Source organism: Gymnoscopelus braueri (assembly GCF_963280865.1).
Source record: "Gymnoscopelus braueri genome assembly, chromosome: 5".
NCBI classification, from domain to species: Eukaryota; Metazoa; Chordata; class Actinopteri; order Myctophiformes; family Myctophidae; genus Gymnoscopelus; species Gymnoscopelus braueri.
In genome coordinates this window covers 36,965,920-36,982,218 of record NC_137606.1, presented here as the reverse complement: position 1 = coordinate 36,982,218, position 16,299 = coordinate 36,965,920, and the positions used below count along the sequence as shown (strand labels likewise).

Sequence of the window (16,299 nt, the reverse complement as noted above, 5' to 3'; positions counted from 1 at the left end):
ATGTATGTATGTATGTATGTATCGGTGGGTGCAAGGGGAACATAATGTCCACTAATAGAGGAAGCACTATTGTCATGATCAGTTTCAGTACTTTAACCTTCAGACTGCCATTCACTCATACAGTATTAATCAATAGAACAGTGGTTCTCAAAGTGGGGTCCAGGGACCCTCTGGGTTCCTTGTGGGGGTTCCAAATTGACCCTGACAGGTTTGTAACACTGAGAGTATACAAATGAAACCAAGGGGTCCTTGAAATTAAAAAGTTTGAGAACCACTGCAATAGTGAGGTAGCTATCATAGGAGCACACTTAAACTCTCTTGACTAGAATGGTAGAAAGTCACTCAAGCACGTGCTGAAGATTTTGCCAGTTGGCACTTTTTACCGTGTGTGTGTGTGTGTGTGTGTGTGTGTGTGAGAGAGAGAGAGAGAGTGAGTGCTCGCATGTGCACTAGTCAAATCTCGGTGCTAAGACCTCGTTTAGTCTTGAGTCAGAATCAGGGATGTGTGAGTGCGTGCGCACGTGTGTCAAGTATGTTTTTCACACTCACTGGGCTATAGATCATATTGAGTGAATGTTTATTTTTTTATTTGTTTTATTTTTTATTCACCTCATAATCAAGTCAACATACATTTCATAATAAGAATGGTGGTGCCGAGTTTCATTTCAGAGATTGTGTACGAAGTCGGCCTTTATCATTTTCAGGGTTGGCGACATGATTTCCCAAAGTGGGGTCCGGGATCCAGCAAAATTAGTTAATATAGCATCAAAATCACAGACTTACAATGGTTAGAGATACCAGTCCAGATCGTCTTCTCCCTCATTTTATCCTGATGAGGTGGGGTTCTGATTTCTGGGCGGTGCACTAGCCGGGTAGCATTGGCGCCAACCTTTATTTATTCAGAATTTTAAGAGAAGTAAATCCGAGGACATCTCCATCGCTCACGTTGTGAGGTGACGTTCCACTTGCTTCCTGTTGTTGTGAGGTGTGCATCAGTTGCATAGCCGCAGCAGAGTGCTAATGGTGTGAAACCAGCCATCTTTCCTGTGTGAAAAGAGCTGGGGGGTGAGGGGGGGTGGGGGTACCTCAAGGGCAAGAGAATAGAACCAACGATAAATTCCCCCCCTTTACTTGTGTTGAAAAGACTCAGAGACAGAGTATGCACTACATAGTTACCGAGGTAGCTAGGAAGGGTTGTCATCATGTTATAAGATAGCAAGTAAGAATGCTCTCCTGTTTTTTTTAACCTAAGCTCTCCACCGCATCGACGTCGGCGGTGGTAAGTGTTGGAAAGCGTCTGTTGCCGAAAATCTGCTTTTGAATGGGCGGTGGGTACAGTGGTACACTATCACGTCGGGTCGCAAGTTGTAGGGAAGCGTTGAAAGCAGACCGAGGCTTGTTGTTGAAAATTACATCATGCCATATAGCCTATTTTTAACTTTTTTTCACACCTTCCAACGACTGATCTCCCAACTTCATTCGACTGCCAGTAGTCTCTTTGGTGGAGAGCTACCCCTAAACAAGCAAATTAACCACATCAACACTAGCGTACCAATTCTGTGGCGAACATTCAGCAAAAATAGCAGATCTCTGCTATTTTCGGCGAAGAGATATGGTGTAGAGGGAAAAAAGGGGTGGGCATAGTATAGACCTCTGGGCGACTCCGGTGAACCAAGTATATAGGATTTAAGTGGTTAAACCTTTGAGAGGGGAGTGCTACTGCTTGCATTGGGACGAGGGTCAAAAGTCACATGAATTAGTCTCCTCTGTTCCTGTGCTGCCCCTTCCTGTTGTTGTTCTGGTTGTACTATTCTGATTGCGTGTTGATGGGGCCTGTATATGGATTTATCCAATGACCAGGACAGCTGCTTATGAGCTAGAGTAGAGCCTGAGCGCACTGATTATAATCAGTAACTCTTCTCACCCACCTCTTTGGCGACATTGTACTGATAAGTGATAACTGCAATCACGGTGTGAGCTTTAGGTACAACTTGCCCCCGTAACATCTACAGTCCACTTCTCCGATGGATCGCATGAATTCCATCAGGTAGCTAAGGAGCAACTTTTAACTCCTCAACAAGGCCACAGGGTCACTTTTTAAGGGTCAGAAGGTGAGATCTGATCATCCAAAGTAGCCTGGAGAGAGAACCCACTCCCTCCTTATGGGGGCACTGGTATTCTCTTGTCAGTCAGTTTAACTTTAATGTTATTTCTCAAACAGGGTGGGAGTACAGTATGCTGTTGGTGCAATCTTACATCAGATCCAATAACGTTCTACATATTTTAGCTTTGTCATCAATCTGTCACAAAGAAAGGCCAGTTGCTACTACAGTACGGTATGGCAACTCTATGCTGTTATGATACTTACAGTAAGTAGCCTACTGTCTGGCTATCGTGTTGCACTACATTTAGTAATAGATGGGATTCAGATTATTTAAGTTAGGGCAAGATCTCATTGATGGTAAAGACATGTCATTGTCACGCCTGATTTATACATGGTTGCGCGTCGTGTCTTGCACAAAAAGTTGCCAGATCTACAGGCTCTGTGAGCCTGTAGATCTGGCTACTTTATGTGTGAGACACTGGCGCGCAACTAAGTAGAAATCAGGCCTTAGAAACAGGGTGCAGAAATGTTTTGCAGGTATTTCTTATCTGGTGTTAATAAAATACCACAAGGGTATCTGGGACGGGCTGTGGCCCGCATTTATTTTCAGTTTGATTTACTGTAAATGAATTGATGTTTTTTTTTTTGTATTATTATATATATACATAAACTTAAACTATGTTCCCTTTCTGAGAATAGACAAATCAACGACACACTAAAAAAATAGGCAAAAAGTAAGTGAGAAAAGAGGCTGTAAATGAAAAGAGACTGGATAGGCCATGTTGTGCTGTAAATGTCCATCATTTTCATGTTCTATTTGTTGCATTTGTTTTCTTTGATTCTGAATTATGGTTATGATTATTATTAAAATGTAAGAATACTGTAGTATCATAAGTGAACCATTCTTCCTTGCTAGGCATAGAAACTGCTTGTGATTGACAATGGCAAACTATAACTTGTAAAAAAGCAAAACAATTAAAAAACCTGAAAAAGTAAGAAAATTGGTTTAAAAAAAACTGAAAAAGGCATAAAGTAAAAAAAGTAATCAGTCAGAGGCCAAGGTAAAGGACTCATTTATTTGTGTTTTTATTTTTTTAATAGCAACTTATCACTGTGTGATATTTTGTACATCATATTAAGCTGTATTCAAAATATTTCCTCTAACTACAAGGGATAAGAGACCTGCTTTTTATTAGTTTTGTTTTATTATATATATTTTTGAACTGCATTCTAGCTTGTATCAAATGACAGTTTCCCTCTTTTTGTTTACTTTACGGGTCCCCTGCTGTATGTCATTAAAGGAGAAAAACACAAAAGATTAAGAAGGATTTTGTACAGTGAACTCAAGCCTGTTGTGTGTTTTTTTTTAATGCATGATTTGTACTCTTATCAGTTACATCTCTCCTTCCAAAACATAGAAGATAACAGTTTTTACTGATGAGGAAATGTACACTGGTAAAACTAACCATTCAAATGTATTCATTTTCCCAATGTGGCGCTGAAGGGGTCAGCCATGTAGAACAGGGTTGGTCTAATTAGACCAACCCTGTTCTGATTTAGCACACATTAGACTCGGACCACCAGTGGTCCGCGGACCACCGGTTGAAAACCCCTGCTCTAATGTGTCCTCTGTCTTCTGTATTTGTCCCTACAAAAGAAGACCAATCACAGCTAACTGCACAGCTGGCACTGCTACCCTAATCACACATATCCTATTTTGGACATGTCATTATAGGGGAACATTTACAAAATCTTTACAAAATGTTAACAATAAAAATATATATCTATTTTTTTGTTGTTTTAGAAAATAGCCTAAGCACAAAATAGGGCTTAAGTGGTTAAACGGAGTTGTAACAGCAGCCTGGAGCCATCCACTCCCTCTATCCAACGCTATTAAAGTGGAGTTCCCCAATTCCAGCCGTCACTGAGACGGCATGAATAGACTTAAACAGTAGGTGTGGCCCTATTCTGTAATCGAGGAGAGGTGTGTCTGCTTGGATGGAGAGAGAAAACAAAAAAGGTGGAAATATTGGATGGACAGAAGTCATTGGTTCTCAAAGTAGGGTCCGGGGACCCCTTGGGGGGATTCCAGGGGGTCCCCAGTCAAATTAGTTAAAGCACCACTTTAACCCTATTTTACATTTTGGCTATTGGAAAATAGCTGATCTACAAGCTCACACCACATCACATCGCGGCGTGTTTGAGCTCGTATATATATCTGCCATTTTCAAAATATTGTGAAACGTTCTAATTAAAACCATAAATCTTCTCTTATCTCCCTTGCACCAAATCTTTTCAGATGGGGGTCTATGGATAAATACAGATCAATATGGGTGTTCTTGACATGAAATTGCTTGAGAAAAAAACGTTTTAGGAGGAAGGTTCAAGGTGTGTATTGACTGTACAGCAGCATTATAGGCAGTGACTTTCTTATACTACTATACTATACAAGCTTGTGTGTGTGCGTGTGGAGCTGTGTGTAATTATGTGTGATGGAATATGAGTTACAGACGTAGAGGGAGATTTTTGAGTGTGGAGGTGTGGGCCCTTAGGAGCCCTCAGGCAATGTAAGAAGAGCCTGACTCACTGTTATAGAGGGCGGGTAAACAAGCCAAATTACCCCAACATAAAGCAGAGACAGAGAGAGAGGGAGGGAGAGAAAGGAAGAGGAAAGGGAGGAGGGATTAGTTTAGGAGAGTTGGAGGGAGGGTCCATGACATCACCGAACCTTTTCCTGTTGGAGGAATGACTTGTTCTGTCATTCTATTGGACTGGAACCATGTCAGTCATTTCACTTCCTCTTTGGCTGTGGCAAGTTCACAGATGAGAGCGCATGAGGGCGGGGGGGAGAGGGAGGTACCTTACATACACACACAGCTCTGCCTCTCTCTCCTACAGAATACACTGATCTGGGGCTGAAACTGAAACAGGGCTAAAGGAGATACGTGAATAGAAAACAACTGCAGTCTCTCGCACGCCTTCATTCTCACAGTTTCCTGCTCAAAGGAGGCCATTTTGTAACATTGTCTGGGGGTTGGAGGACAACAGAAGTTTGGTGGCATTGTTTTTGTTTCTCCTCTGCTTCCGCTGAGAAAGTTTCAACTTATTTGGACAAGAGGAGGTGCAGGAGGCGGGCTGCTTTTCTTTCTTTCTTTCTTTCTTTTTTTTCCTTCCCACAGCCTGTCCTGCCCTCAGGAGCCTCTCACACACATTGCTCATGCCGTGCCGTGCCGTGCCATGCCGGGGCAATGACTGCACAAGTGTGACAAGAAGAGGGAGAGAGATTGGAAGAGAGGAACACAACAGTCACTGCCTCCTGGATTGGGATCCCTTGGCTTCCAGGAGGGGGTGAACCTAGGATACAGAGGAATCCGGACTCCTTGCCTGTGTGACAGTGTGTGACTGTGTGTGACAGTGTGTGAGTGTGTGTGTGTGTGTGTGTGTGTTTGTTATCCAACCTGTCCACACCCTTACTCTCTTGATCACTGAGAGAATTTGTGTGTGTGTGTGTGTGTGTGCAGGTCTGGTTTTGGACTCCAGACTTTGCACTGGTGTGTGTGTGTGTGCACGTGACAGCGAGCGTGCCCGTGGGCTAACTGAGTTTGGGGCAGAACACCAGACCGGACACTAAATGGCCAACGCTAGCCCTTGCATGCCCTCGGGACCCTTGTCCCAGGTGTTTTTCCCGCCCGGGGGCCCCTCGCCCCCAGGCTCGGTGGTGATACCCCAGGGGACCCCGATGTCCATGCCTCCTACCCCCACCCAGGGGGGCTTTCCTCACGTCGTGGACATGGGCTTGGGGCCCGGGCCAGGCCCCGGAGGGACCGCCATGGTCCCTGTGAACTCCACCCCAGCGGGGGTCTCCTTCATCATCCAGATCGGCCTGACCAGGGAGTCTGTCCTGCTGCCCCAGAATGCTGACCTGGCCTATGTTAAACAGGTCGCCTGCTCCATTGTTGACACCAAGGTAGGAAGTGTGTGTGTGTGTGTTTTGTTGATGGGAGGTGTCATATTGCTAGTAAAACTGGAATGAGGAATTTTCACCTTATTTGCATGTCAATTTGTTTCTGTTTCTCTCAGCCTCTGTCTGTCTCTCTCTCTCTCACACACACACACACACACACACACACACACACACACACACACACACACACTCATCAATTTCAAGGTCCCCACCACTCTGAGAGTTTGGTTCCATTTGTACACTCAGAGTTACAGCCAGAGTAACGGTCCATTTGGAACCCACTCATGGAACCCTGAGGGTCACCGGACCCCACGTTGAGAACGTACAAGCCTGCTTGGTATTCCCTTCAGTGACAGACTGTGGCCGGCCCTCCACCATGTTAAGTGCTATAACCATGGTTTCTCACACAGTTGGAATAGAACAGTGGGTTCAATTAGTCTTTTAAATGCCACATCTAATGTCTCCTGTCTGAATGTTGGAGAGGCGGTTTGTCTGTTCACACATGGGAGAGCCGATGTGTGCTTTATGTGAGAGAGGAGGCTCTGAGAGGAGTTCTTAACAGGCGCCGGTTGTTTAGTTGTACTCACAAATATCTCAAAACTTGCAATTTAAAGACTAGAAATCAGAAATGGGCTTACTTGCTGAGGACCAGTTCTTTCAGCTTAATTCACAGTATATGTACATGCTATATGTTTATGAATGAAATGTAGCCAAAACTATAGACCATGATATGTATTGATGCCAGAATTGTCCTTAAACATTTGTAATAACTTATTACAGCTTTATTATAATCAGAATTGTTCATTTAACTGGTGTTGAGGAATGGCTTGGCCTAATCTCACAAACCTGTGTACCATATGACCTGAGGTGAGAAAGGGCTTGTCAGACAAGCCTGAATCACAAAGGTGATTGGGTTCATCATCATCATCACAATCAGTGGTGGAAGAAGTACTCACATTCGTTTACTTAAGTGAAAGTATCAATACCACAATGTAGAGATGGCCTACTCTGTTACAAGTAAACGTCTGGTATTAAAAATGTACTTGAGTTATTTGAGTATCGGCATCAAAATGTACTTAAAGTTCCAAAAGTAAAAGTACTCATTATGTAGACTGTCACATTTCACAAGTTTTCAAAGCGTACAAAAATATTATGAAAATAGCAGATCTATAAGCTCCAGATCGGCTATTTTCAAAGTGTATAGGGCTGAAGTGGTTATTGTATGTTGGTAATAACAATCAAAATCTACAAACTAACTACGGTAGTAACTCAAGTTTTCAAATAATTGTAGTGGAATGAAAGTGCAATATTGCCTCTGAGATGTAGTTGAGTAGAAGTAAAAGTATTGAAGATTGAAACTTAAGTACAGTACTTGAGTACCGGTACATGCACTTACTTTACACCACTCATCTCTGATCTCAATCCCCCACAACCCATTTCCGATTGCCTGTCCAAGGAACATTGGATTTTTTTTAATTTATTTTTTATATGTATGTTATTAAAATCTTAGTAGTTTGCCTATTATTTGAGGGCCCACTTGGAATTTCCTCACGGCCTCTCCACTGCAAATCCAGTATACTTTATCCCTCAAGTCATGTGGTGGTTTGTGAGTCAGGCGTGCGTTTTTTTGCCAGCCAATTAGGCACTAAAATGATTAGATTAACAGATTTCCACGGGCCCTGGAGCCCGAGGATAAGCAGCGCTGCTTTGTAAAGCTCTCCAAACTGGCTCTCCACACTTCCAGGAAACACTGCTAGATATCTCCACCCTGACCACCTACTGCTCGCCACACACTGCCTTCCTTAATCCGTGGTTTTCGCTCGTGTGCACGCAACATACTGTGCTGTACTGTTTTCCTTCTGTGCAATTCCCCAGATGGCTAGATAGTGCCGAAAATTCATACTTTACACAAGACTGATCCTCTTATGAGCCACTTTAACCGGGTGGTGGTGTCCCTATTTTGTGCAGGTCATACGGGAACATTTTTTCTTTTTTACGTTTTGTTTTCCCTTGAAAAGAAGTGGAAAACGTAGGGCTTAAGTGGTTAAAAGTGATGCATGTGATGATCCTGAAGCCAGGTAACAAGTCAGTATAGTTACAGTACCTCCATCAGATCAGTCGGGCTGATCTCTTTCAGCTCTGGTTGCAAACAAGACTATTACAACTTCCCACAACATGAGCCCTATTGTCCCTATTCTGAGGTGATAATTAGGCGAAAATAGTCATTCTACAAGTAGGCCTGTCACAATTATTACGTAATCACCTGATCGCAATTATTTTAGATAATCACAATACATTTTTTGCATATTCGTCATAATCATTTCCATGTTGAAAGATGTTAACACGTTTTCCAACAGTAGCTGAAATAGACGATCTACAAGCTCACGCATTGTGAGCTTGTAGATCGGCTATTTCCGCTGTTCATGTTTTTTTTTTTTAAGTATACCGTTATTAAATATGTCTGTCATTTCTTTGTATATTGAGGTTCTTTGTCACATCTGCCCTGTGCAACTTCAAAGCCTAATTAAAAGCCGAACGGAAGCGACAAAAACATTTTGACAATGAATCGTCAAGTAAAATTTCATAATCGTGACAGCCCTATCGACAATCTCACAACGTGTCACATTGCAACATGTGAGCTTACAGATTGACAGTTTTTGGCAAAGACATTTGGTGTAGATGGCAGTATAGAGCCCTGGGGGTCGATGGTCAACTAAGTATATAGGGATTAAGGGGTTAATCTCAAAGCATGCTCTCATGCGCGCTCACTCTCACTCTCTCTCTCTCTCTCTCACACACTGACACACACACAAATAGACGCACGTGCACGTGCACGTACACACACACACACACACGCCCTGACTTAAACAAATTACGTATATATTGTCCAAAGGTTTATTGAACTCAGCTTGACATGGCATGAGTTGTATAGATGCAGATTTGAGGGTGGATGTGTTGTGTGTGTTTGCATGCCTGTGTGTGTGTGTGTGGGGGTGTGTGCGGGAAGTTTATGCAGTTTGGCATGTTTTGTCACCATTCCACCCTCCTCCGTCGTCACTCCTGTCCCAGAAAAGGGTGAGTCACCCACTGTGTTTATTCACCAGGCTCCATCCTTGTGTTCCACTGACACGTTTTTCCATTCAGCACACTCTCTCCCAGCAACCAGCGCTGAACCCAATTATTGAAAGTAGCTTCACCCTTATCCCAGTCTAAACCTGAGCCCCTGCACCAGACCCAGTTTTGCACCTTAAATGCAAAGTCCCACTCCCCAGGTCTATGCTCTGATTTATTCTGTCATTTGTTGTCACTTGTTGCACAGGATACCTCAGTGTGCCCTTCTATTCTAACCCTTCCACATTATTCTGCTTCATCATTTACTTGTGTGATTTAATGTAATATCTTCTTATTTTATTTCTTTGTCAAGTAATGGCTTTGAATGTACTTCTCTTATGTTGCAAGACAAGAAACAGTCGATTGAATGTTATATATTTTCCGTCTTTCACAAAACACAATGCTGTTTGTCAACTGAACATTTCAGGCAACTCGTTCTTAGACCAATTAATCCTTTAACCTATTTTCCTTTAACCTTTTTCCTCTCCTCTCTCCTCCCCTCCCCTCCTCTCCTCTCCTCTCCACTCCACTCCACTCCACTCCTCTCCTCTCCTCTCCTCTCCTCTCCTCTCCTCTCCTCTCCTCTCCTCTCCTGTAGTCTGGTCAGCAGTCTATTGTCCCAGGGATAAAGAGGGATAATGGCATCTGTTTCCTCTTACAGTCAGAGGAACACCTACCTCCTACTACCCTTGCCTTTTCCTCATCCTCTGTCTTGTTCAAATGAAGTTATACTGTACCTGGTGTAAACTTGAAATGTGTTGAAAACTTATGTTCATTCTATGCACTTGTATGTCTCCTTCCCGTTTCCTTACCATTTCCTCTTTTCCCTCTTTGTCTGATTTTTTTATAGGGAATAACCCCTTGAGATGAACCATCTCGTTTTCAATGGGGTCCGCAAATTACTAAATACACTTCATACGTTAAGACAATATTTTTACAGACATCAAACAACATCAACCAGACAAAACAAGAAAACAAATAAAACAAAACATACAACAATAACACAACAACAACTACAACAACAAGAGTACACATAGCACGTATATGAATCATTGTGTCATAGATCCGTTATAATGATGATTAGTGAACAACAGGTAGTCTCAAGGTGAGAGGACAGCGCAGTTTTAAACAATTGAAAAGATGTTTTTGACTGAATATGAACAGGTAGATTGTTCCAGTCAGAAGGAGCTTTAAACTTTTTTGCCAACTGATTTTAGATACATTTGGAACACCAAAGAAAACCTGTGAACAATGTCTCAATTAATGTGTAGAAGTGAATGTGTCTGCTGTCTTCTTGATGCGTCTTCTTTCTTCCTCGTCTTCTTCCTTCTCCTCTGCTACATCTCATTCTACTAATAAAGTTAGTTTATTGAACGATGTGACCATTACCCAAAGCTTAGCTTGTTAGTCAAACCATACGAAAGTAAGCATTTGACTTCCCAACTTCCATCAAAATAAGATCATTTCTTCAAGTCGTTGGGAAGTAAGTGTTTTAGACTTATGGTCTGCAGGATTCAAAATAAGAATGGACTTATCAAATATAAAGATTTTTGAAGAATGCTTAGTTTTCACTGTTGCTACACTTAAAATATCAATTACAAATGTGAACCCATATTCATATCCTATATCGTAACACTATGTATTGAGATTGTGTCCATATTGTGCAGACCTATTATCAAATTGATAACCACTTTTATAGAATTTGCTAATTTGAATTTGTAATGTCAGCATTAAACTAACTTTAAGAACTGTATCAGATTGCATCATATCCCAGTGAGTCGAATCGAATCGCAACAAATCCTTCCATATTAAAATGGATGTTATCCCTGAATCGTTTTGTAGCGCATGTACAGTATCTAGATATATGTATCGTCTTATAAGGGAGAGATGCGTTAAGGGGACATATCTGTTCGTTTAATCATTTAAATCCTCCATACTTATTTGACCGTGATCCCCAAGGGCTATTCCCTCTACACCAAATCTCTTTGCCAAAAATGGCCGATTTGTGAGCTTGTAGACTGGCTATTTTCGCCTAATGTTTGCCCCAGAATAGGTTTAGCCAGGATTCAAGTGGTTAAGTGTTGGAACACAGTACAGATGACATGACATGCTGTGAAATAATCCCAAGAGTTATTGGTTTGTGTGTCTGTCTGCTTACGGTACATGACCACATGTGTGTGTGTGTGAGTGGTAAGGAATACTTAGTGTGTAGACTTCTATATCCAGTAACAAGAAGCTATTTAATTAAAGGAATTAAGAGGAAATCAGCAATTAGTGGTAATGAAGACGTGGGGAATCAACAAAATGAAATATTAGCCACCGTGCACGTGCGAACGCGAGCGCACACACACACACACACACACACACACACACACACACACACAGCTGCCTGAGCCATTGTTTCCAGCTCGGTTGTGGGACAGGCTGTTTCTTTATCTCTGTGTCCCTGGAGAAGCAGACCAGCTCTGGGAATGAGATCTTGCACACCACCTCCTGTTTACCGCACTCACTTGTACACGTAATACACACACACACACACACGCACCCACACACACACACACACACACACAGTAGTGTAGTTTAACAGTAGGTCCTGATTGCCCAGATAAAGGCTCCGTGTGATAAACAAGGTTGTGCTGTCTGTGTGAAAACAACCCAGTTTGTTGAGGTGCTGGACTTCTGAATTTACAACCCAAAGTTGGAAGGCCACCTGTCTCTAATGCCTGATTTTCGTGGCGTGCCGAAAATAGCCGATTTGCACCCTTACAACACGTTGCATCGAGGATCTTGTAATGTAGATCTGCTATTTGCGCACGCTCAACACTGTCGTACAACGCCGTATAAATCAACCATTTGAACCATATGAACTAATGAACTTTCTGTGAAAATAGCAGATGTACTAGTTCACAACACATCTTTTTGCAAAGAGATTGGTGTTGAGGTTTCCCTCAACACCAAATCTTTTAACCCATTAAGACCTGAGAAGATTCTAGAAAGGTCTTCTAAATCCTAACAATTAAAAAAAAAAATAGCAGATCTGCTAAAAAAATAGCAGATCTACAAGCTCATAGCGCGGCACTCGGTGCCGCGCTATGAGCTTGTATATCTGCTATTTTTTAATAGCCTAAAGAAATCTAAAGTGACACAGATGCGTTCCAGGTATCAATGGGTTAAGTAAAAATACTACCGGACCTGATATAGAGCCGGCTGGGGCTAAACTAAGTATGTAGGATTGAAGTGGTTAAGCATAACGGATCTGATTTCATCATTTGACCTGGTACCTGGGTGACTAGAAAGTCAAATCAGAAACACTGGTCAAACACTACTGCTGCCTGCCCCGGCCTGACCGTCGTTGCTCAATGAATAAAGCTTACTCCATGAACAAATCACAGGTGGATGTTCTTACATGGGAACAATCCGCACCTTTTATCAGGCCAACCTTTGGCAGCCTCGACTGGATGGTGATAACACGCCCTCGTTGGCGCTACAGCCCATCTGTCAAACTAATGCGGTGGGCTTTGCGGCGATAAATATTTTATCTATTAATCCCCTGTGCTGCAAAGGGACCGCAGTGTCTATATTCAAACGGTGAGCTCAAAGCAGCACGTTTCATTTCATTTCCACCTGAGAAAAACTCCCCCTCTGCGCACACACACACACACACACACACACACACACACACACACACACACACACACACACACACACACACACACACACACACACACACACACACACACACACACACGCACGCACGCACGCACGCGTATCTCTCCTTTCTCTTTCCTCTCACTCTATGTGAACTTCTTGTCTGTTCATGGTGTGATGATTTGCATGGTACAGTATAGCGGAGTGGCTTTGCATGACAGCCCGCTGCTTCCGTACCACCAGTGGTCTGATAGCAAACCTCATGAGGACATTTGATTATTCAAAACGCACGGCAAATGTGTGTGTGTGTGTGTGTGTGTGTGTGTGTGTGTGAGAAAGAGAGATGGAGAGAGAGAGAGAGAGAGATGAAAGTTTGAAGATCTTAGAAATGTGGATTTCAACAGAAGCTTCAATACCAATTTTCAATCTCCAAATGAGATATCAAATGTGAGTAAGTCAGTGCATATTGATTACTTGTGCTTGTTTCTTAGCCCATTCTCCTGCTCAAACTCGTTGTGAAGGACAGCAGACCTTATGATTCTAATCCAGTGATTAGCTCCAGTAAGAACTGTTCTGTGCCCTAATCCAGTTGAGAGCAGCGGCACTGAGCAGGACTTGCTAGCATACAGACTGGATCAGTACCAGCCTGTTAGCCAGGAGAATTCCACTCATGTCAAAGACACAGCACAACACAGAGGCTCTTTCAGAGCAGCAGGGGCACTGGTGATCAAGGGTAGACACACGCACACACACACGCACACAGAGTATGTAGTACTAGTAAATCACTGCTTCTGTCTGCTTGTCAGAGATTTCATCCAATAAAAGCAGCTGCGTTTTTCGGTCACAACCTATGAACGAATACCAACCACACCATGGAGTCTATATTTATCGTAGTTTTTTTTAATTGTCGCACACCGAAAATAGCCGATCTACAAGCTCATGTTGGCTATTTTGGCGCAAAAAGGCGCACAACCAAGTCTAACTCAGGTATTAGAGACTTGAGCAGATAAATACGATTGCGAATGAGATCGACGCACTGCCCAACAGAGATCTCTGTCTGACCTTCACTGTGAAATCCAGATATTTTCTGTGTATCTGGGATTACTTTACTTAAGCACTTGGATTCCATATTCTAGGGGGAACATTAGCCAAAACATTAGAGCTGCGACGCGCTGTGAGCTTGTAGATTGACTATTTTTGGCGATGAGATTAGGTGTAGAGGGGGAAAAAAAGCAGTCCAAGAACAGAACAGTTGCAACTCAGGTCCGTTTGACCAACAATAGAGGGTTTCCGCGGTTAACAGACTCGGTTGAAGAACATGGAAGGCTAAATACAAAATGAAGTAAACTTTTAGGGCTGCAGTGTGAGGTATGAAAGCAGTGGGTTGGATGTTTTACCGTGGCTCTCCAGTGAAACATTGACAGTGAAAAATGGGGTCATTGTGAGAGTTGACAGGGTTGTGTGTGTGTGTGTGTGTGTGTGTGTGTGTGTGTGTGTGTGTGTGTGTGTGTGTGTGTGTGTGTGTGTGTGTGTGTGTGTGTGTGTGTGTGTGTGTGTGTGTGTGTGTGTGTGTGTGTGTGTGTGTGTGTGTGTGTGTGTGTGTGTGTGTGTGTGTGTGTGTGTGTGTGTGTGGGGGGAGGGCGTTCAATTGTGCAGGGCTGGAGGAGCACAGTCTTTACCTCAGTAGGTAAACATGTGACATCAGCACTGAAGACAGGACACTGGCTGGAACCAGACAGAACCAAGGGAAAATGTGTGTGTGTTAGTTCACAACTTCAACATACCTGTGTGTGTGTGTGTGTGCTTGCGCCACAGACATTGGATGGAATACACAGCAGCCTTTAGAGGGGATCATGTTGAAGGGAACCAGTGTAAGAAGAGAGAAGGGAACATTGTAGCTGTAGAGATGCAATGTTTAAGAGGTGTGCAAAGTAAGTGATTCTGCAATGCATCACGGTTCGGTCACGCATGATTCAGCATCGATGCAGTGATGTGACATAATCCATTGTAGCCAAGCCATTCTATTTAATTTAATGTTAAGACATTTATGTCGAACACAATTAGCCCGTGTTCGGGGGAGGTAAGCCAGACGGGGGAGGGTGATATTTGTCACGGCGCGTACTCCTGTGGGCTGGGGCGCCACCTGCCGGCAGGGAGTGTTGGGCGGGAGGAGTAAGACGGAGGCTCTACATCCTCCCGGTGGGGGCTCCTCACTGGCACGTGAGTCAGTAGGATACGACGGCAGTGACAGCACAGAGAAATGTGTCTGCGGAGGAATCAATTGGCATAACTAAATTGGTGAGAAAAAGGGGTAAGAAGCACACCAAAAAATACATTTATGTCAAGGAGAGTGATTATACTGTACATACATCACATCAATTTCTAAATATATGTACCTGTCTGACTGCTTGTATTAAAGGTAGGGTAAGTGATATTTTTTGGTTAAAACAAAAAGTATTTTTTTAAAAGGTTAAAATACTATATTCTGATAGTAATCATTGCTATAGAGTGTTTTTTCAGTAACAGATGTCTCCCTGTCTCTCCAGCTCTTTAATAAACAGAAAATACATTTTTCGGTAGGTGTCAAAATCTCAGCCAATCATGAGAAAGTACCCATTTTTAAGCTTAATTTGTATAGTTTTCAGTTCAAATTTTGCATGCTCATTTCTTAGTGTCATCACTTCCAATTTCACTTGTTTAATCTGTGTCCTGATTGAGTTCTCTGTCCTGGTTGGATAAAATTGGAAATGAAACTACAAAAAAAAAAAAGAAACTACAAAATACATTTTCTGTTTTATAAAGAGCTGGAGAGACATGGAGACTCTTTATATGGACAGGACACTCTAATAGTAACGAGCACTATCAGAACATAGACCCATTTTGCAATTATTTGAATAATTGCAAATCACTTACCCTACCTTTAACTGATGAATAATTGGCCATGATGTGTAGTAATATAGAAAAGTGAGATGCATCGAAATGCATTGTAGAATCAAGAGGTTAAAATATCGTAATCGACTCGTGAGGCCAGTGCCAGTGCATAATGTTTGTCATGTGACTGGAGCCCATGTTACCTATGTCTCCTATCTCTCTCTTCTCCTCATGTACAATAAAGTCCCACTTATGGGAGGTAAGGGCAGGGGAGAAGGGAAGGGGAAAAGAAGGGTTTGCCTATTGTGTGTGTGTGTGTGTGCGTGTGTGTGCACAGTCAGGGTTGGAAAGTAACGGAATACATACGTATGTTACATGATTAAATTACAAACTAAATATAACTGTAATCAGTTACAGTTTCAAGGAAAAGTGCGGTAATTAAAAAGAAATGACTGTGCTTTTATTTTAAATTGTCAAATTGACACAAAACCATGCTCTCTATGCCTATCAAATGTTTGCATCTTGTGGGCAAAGTGGTCAGAAGAGTGCATAATGTGGGCAGCAAACTCTTAAAGACAGGTAGTGGTAAAGCAGATAACAT

At 42.5% G+C, this 16,299-nt stretch overlaps 1 protein-coding gene and 1 long non-coding RNA gene across 2 annotated transcripts in view; both read left to right on the top strand.

Annotated features, from left to right (window-relative positions):
- Positions 1 to 3,446, top strand: LOC308085667. The gene is made up of 2 exons (XR_013933203.1): positions 1 to 1,269; positions 1,339 to 3,446. It is a non-coding gene; the product is annotated as an uncharacterized lncRNA (long non-coding RNA).
- Positions 3,447 to 4,973: 1,527 nt separating this feature from the next.
- prkd2 (protein kinase D2) overlaps positions 4,974 to 16,299 on the top strand; it is a 58,358-nt gene continuing 47,032 nt past the window's right edge. Inside the window, 1 exon segment of the mRNA XM_080427848.1 lies at positions 4,974 to 6,071. Within this exon segment, the coding sequence (XP_080283974.1) occupies positions 5,736 to 6,071 (336 nt within the window). The 5' untranslated portion in view covers positions 4,974 to 5,735.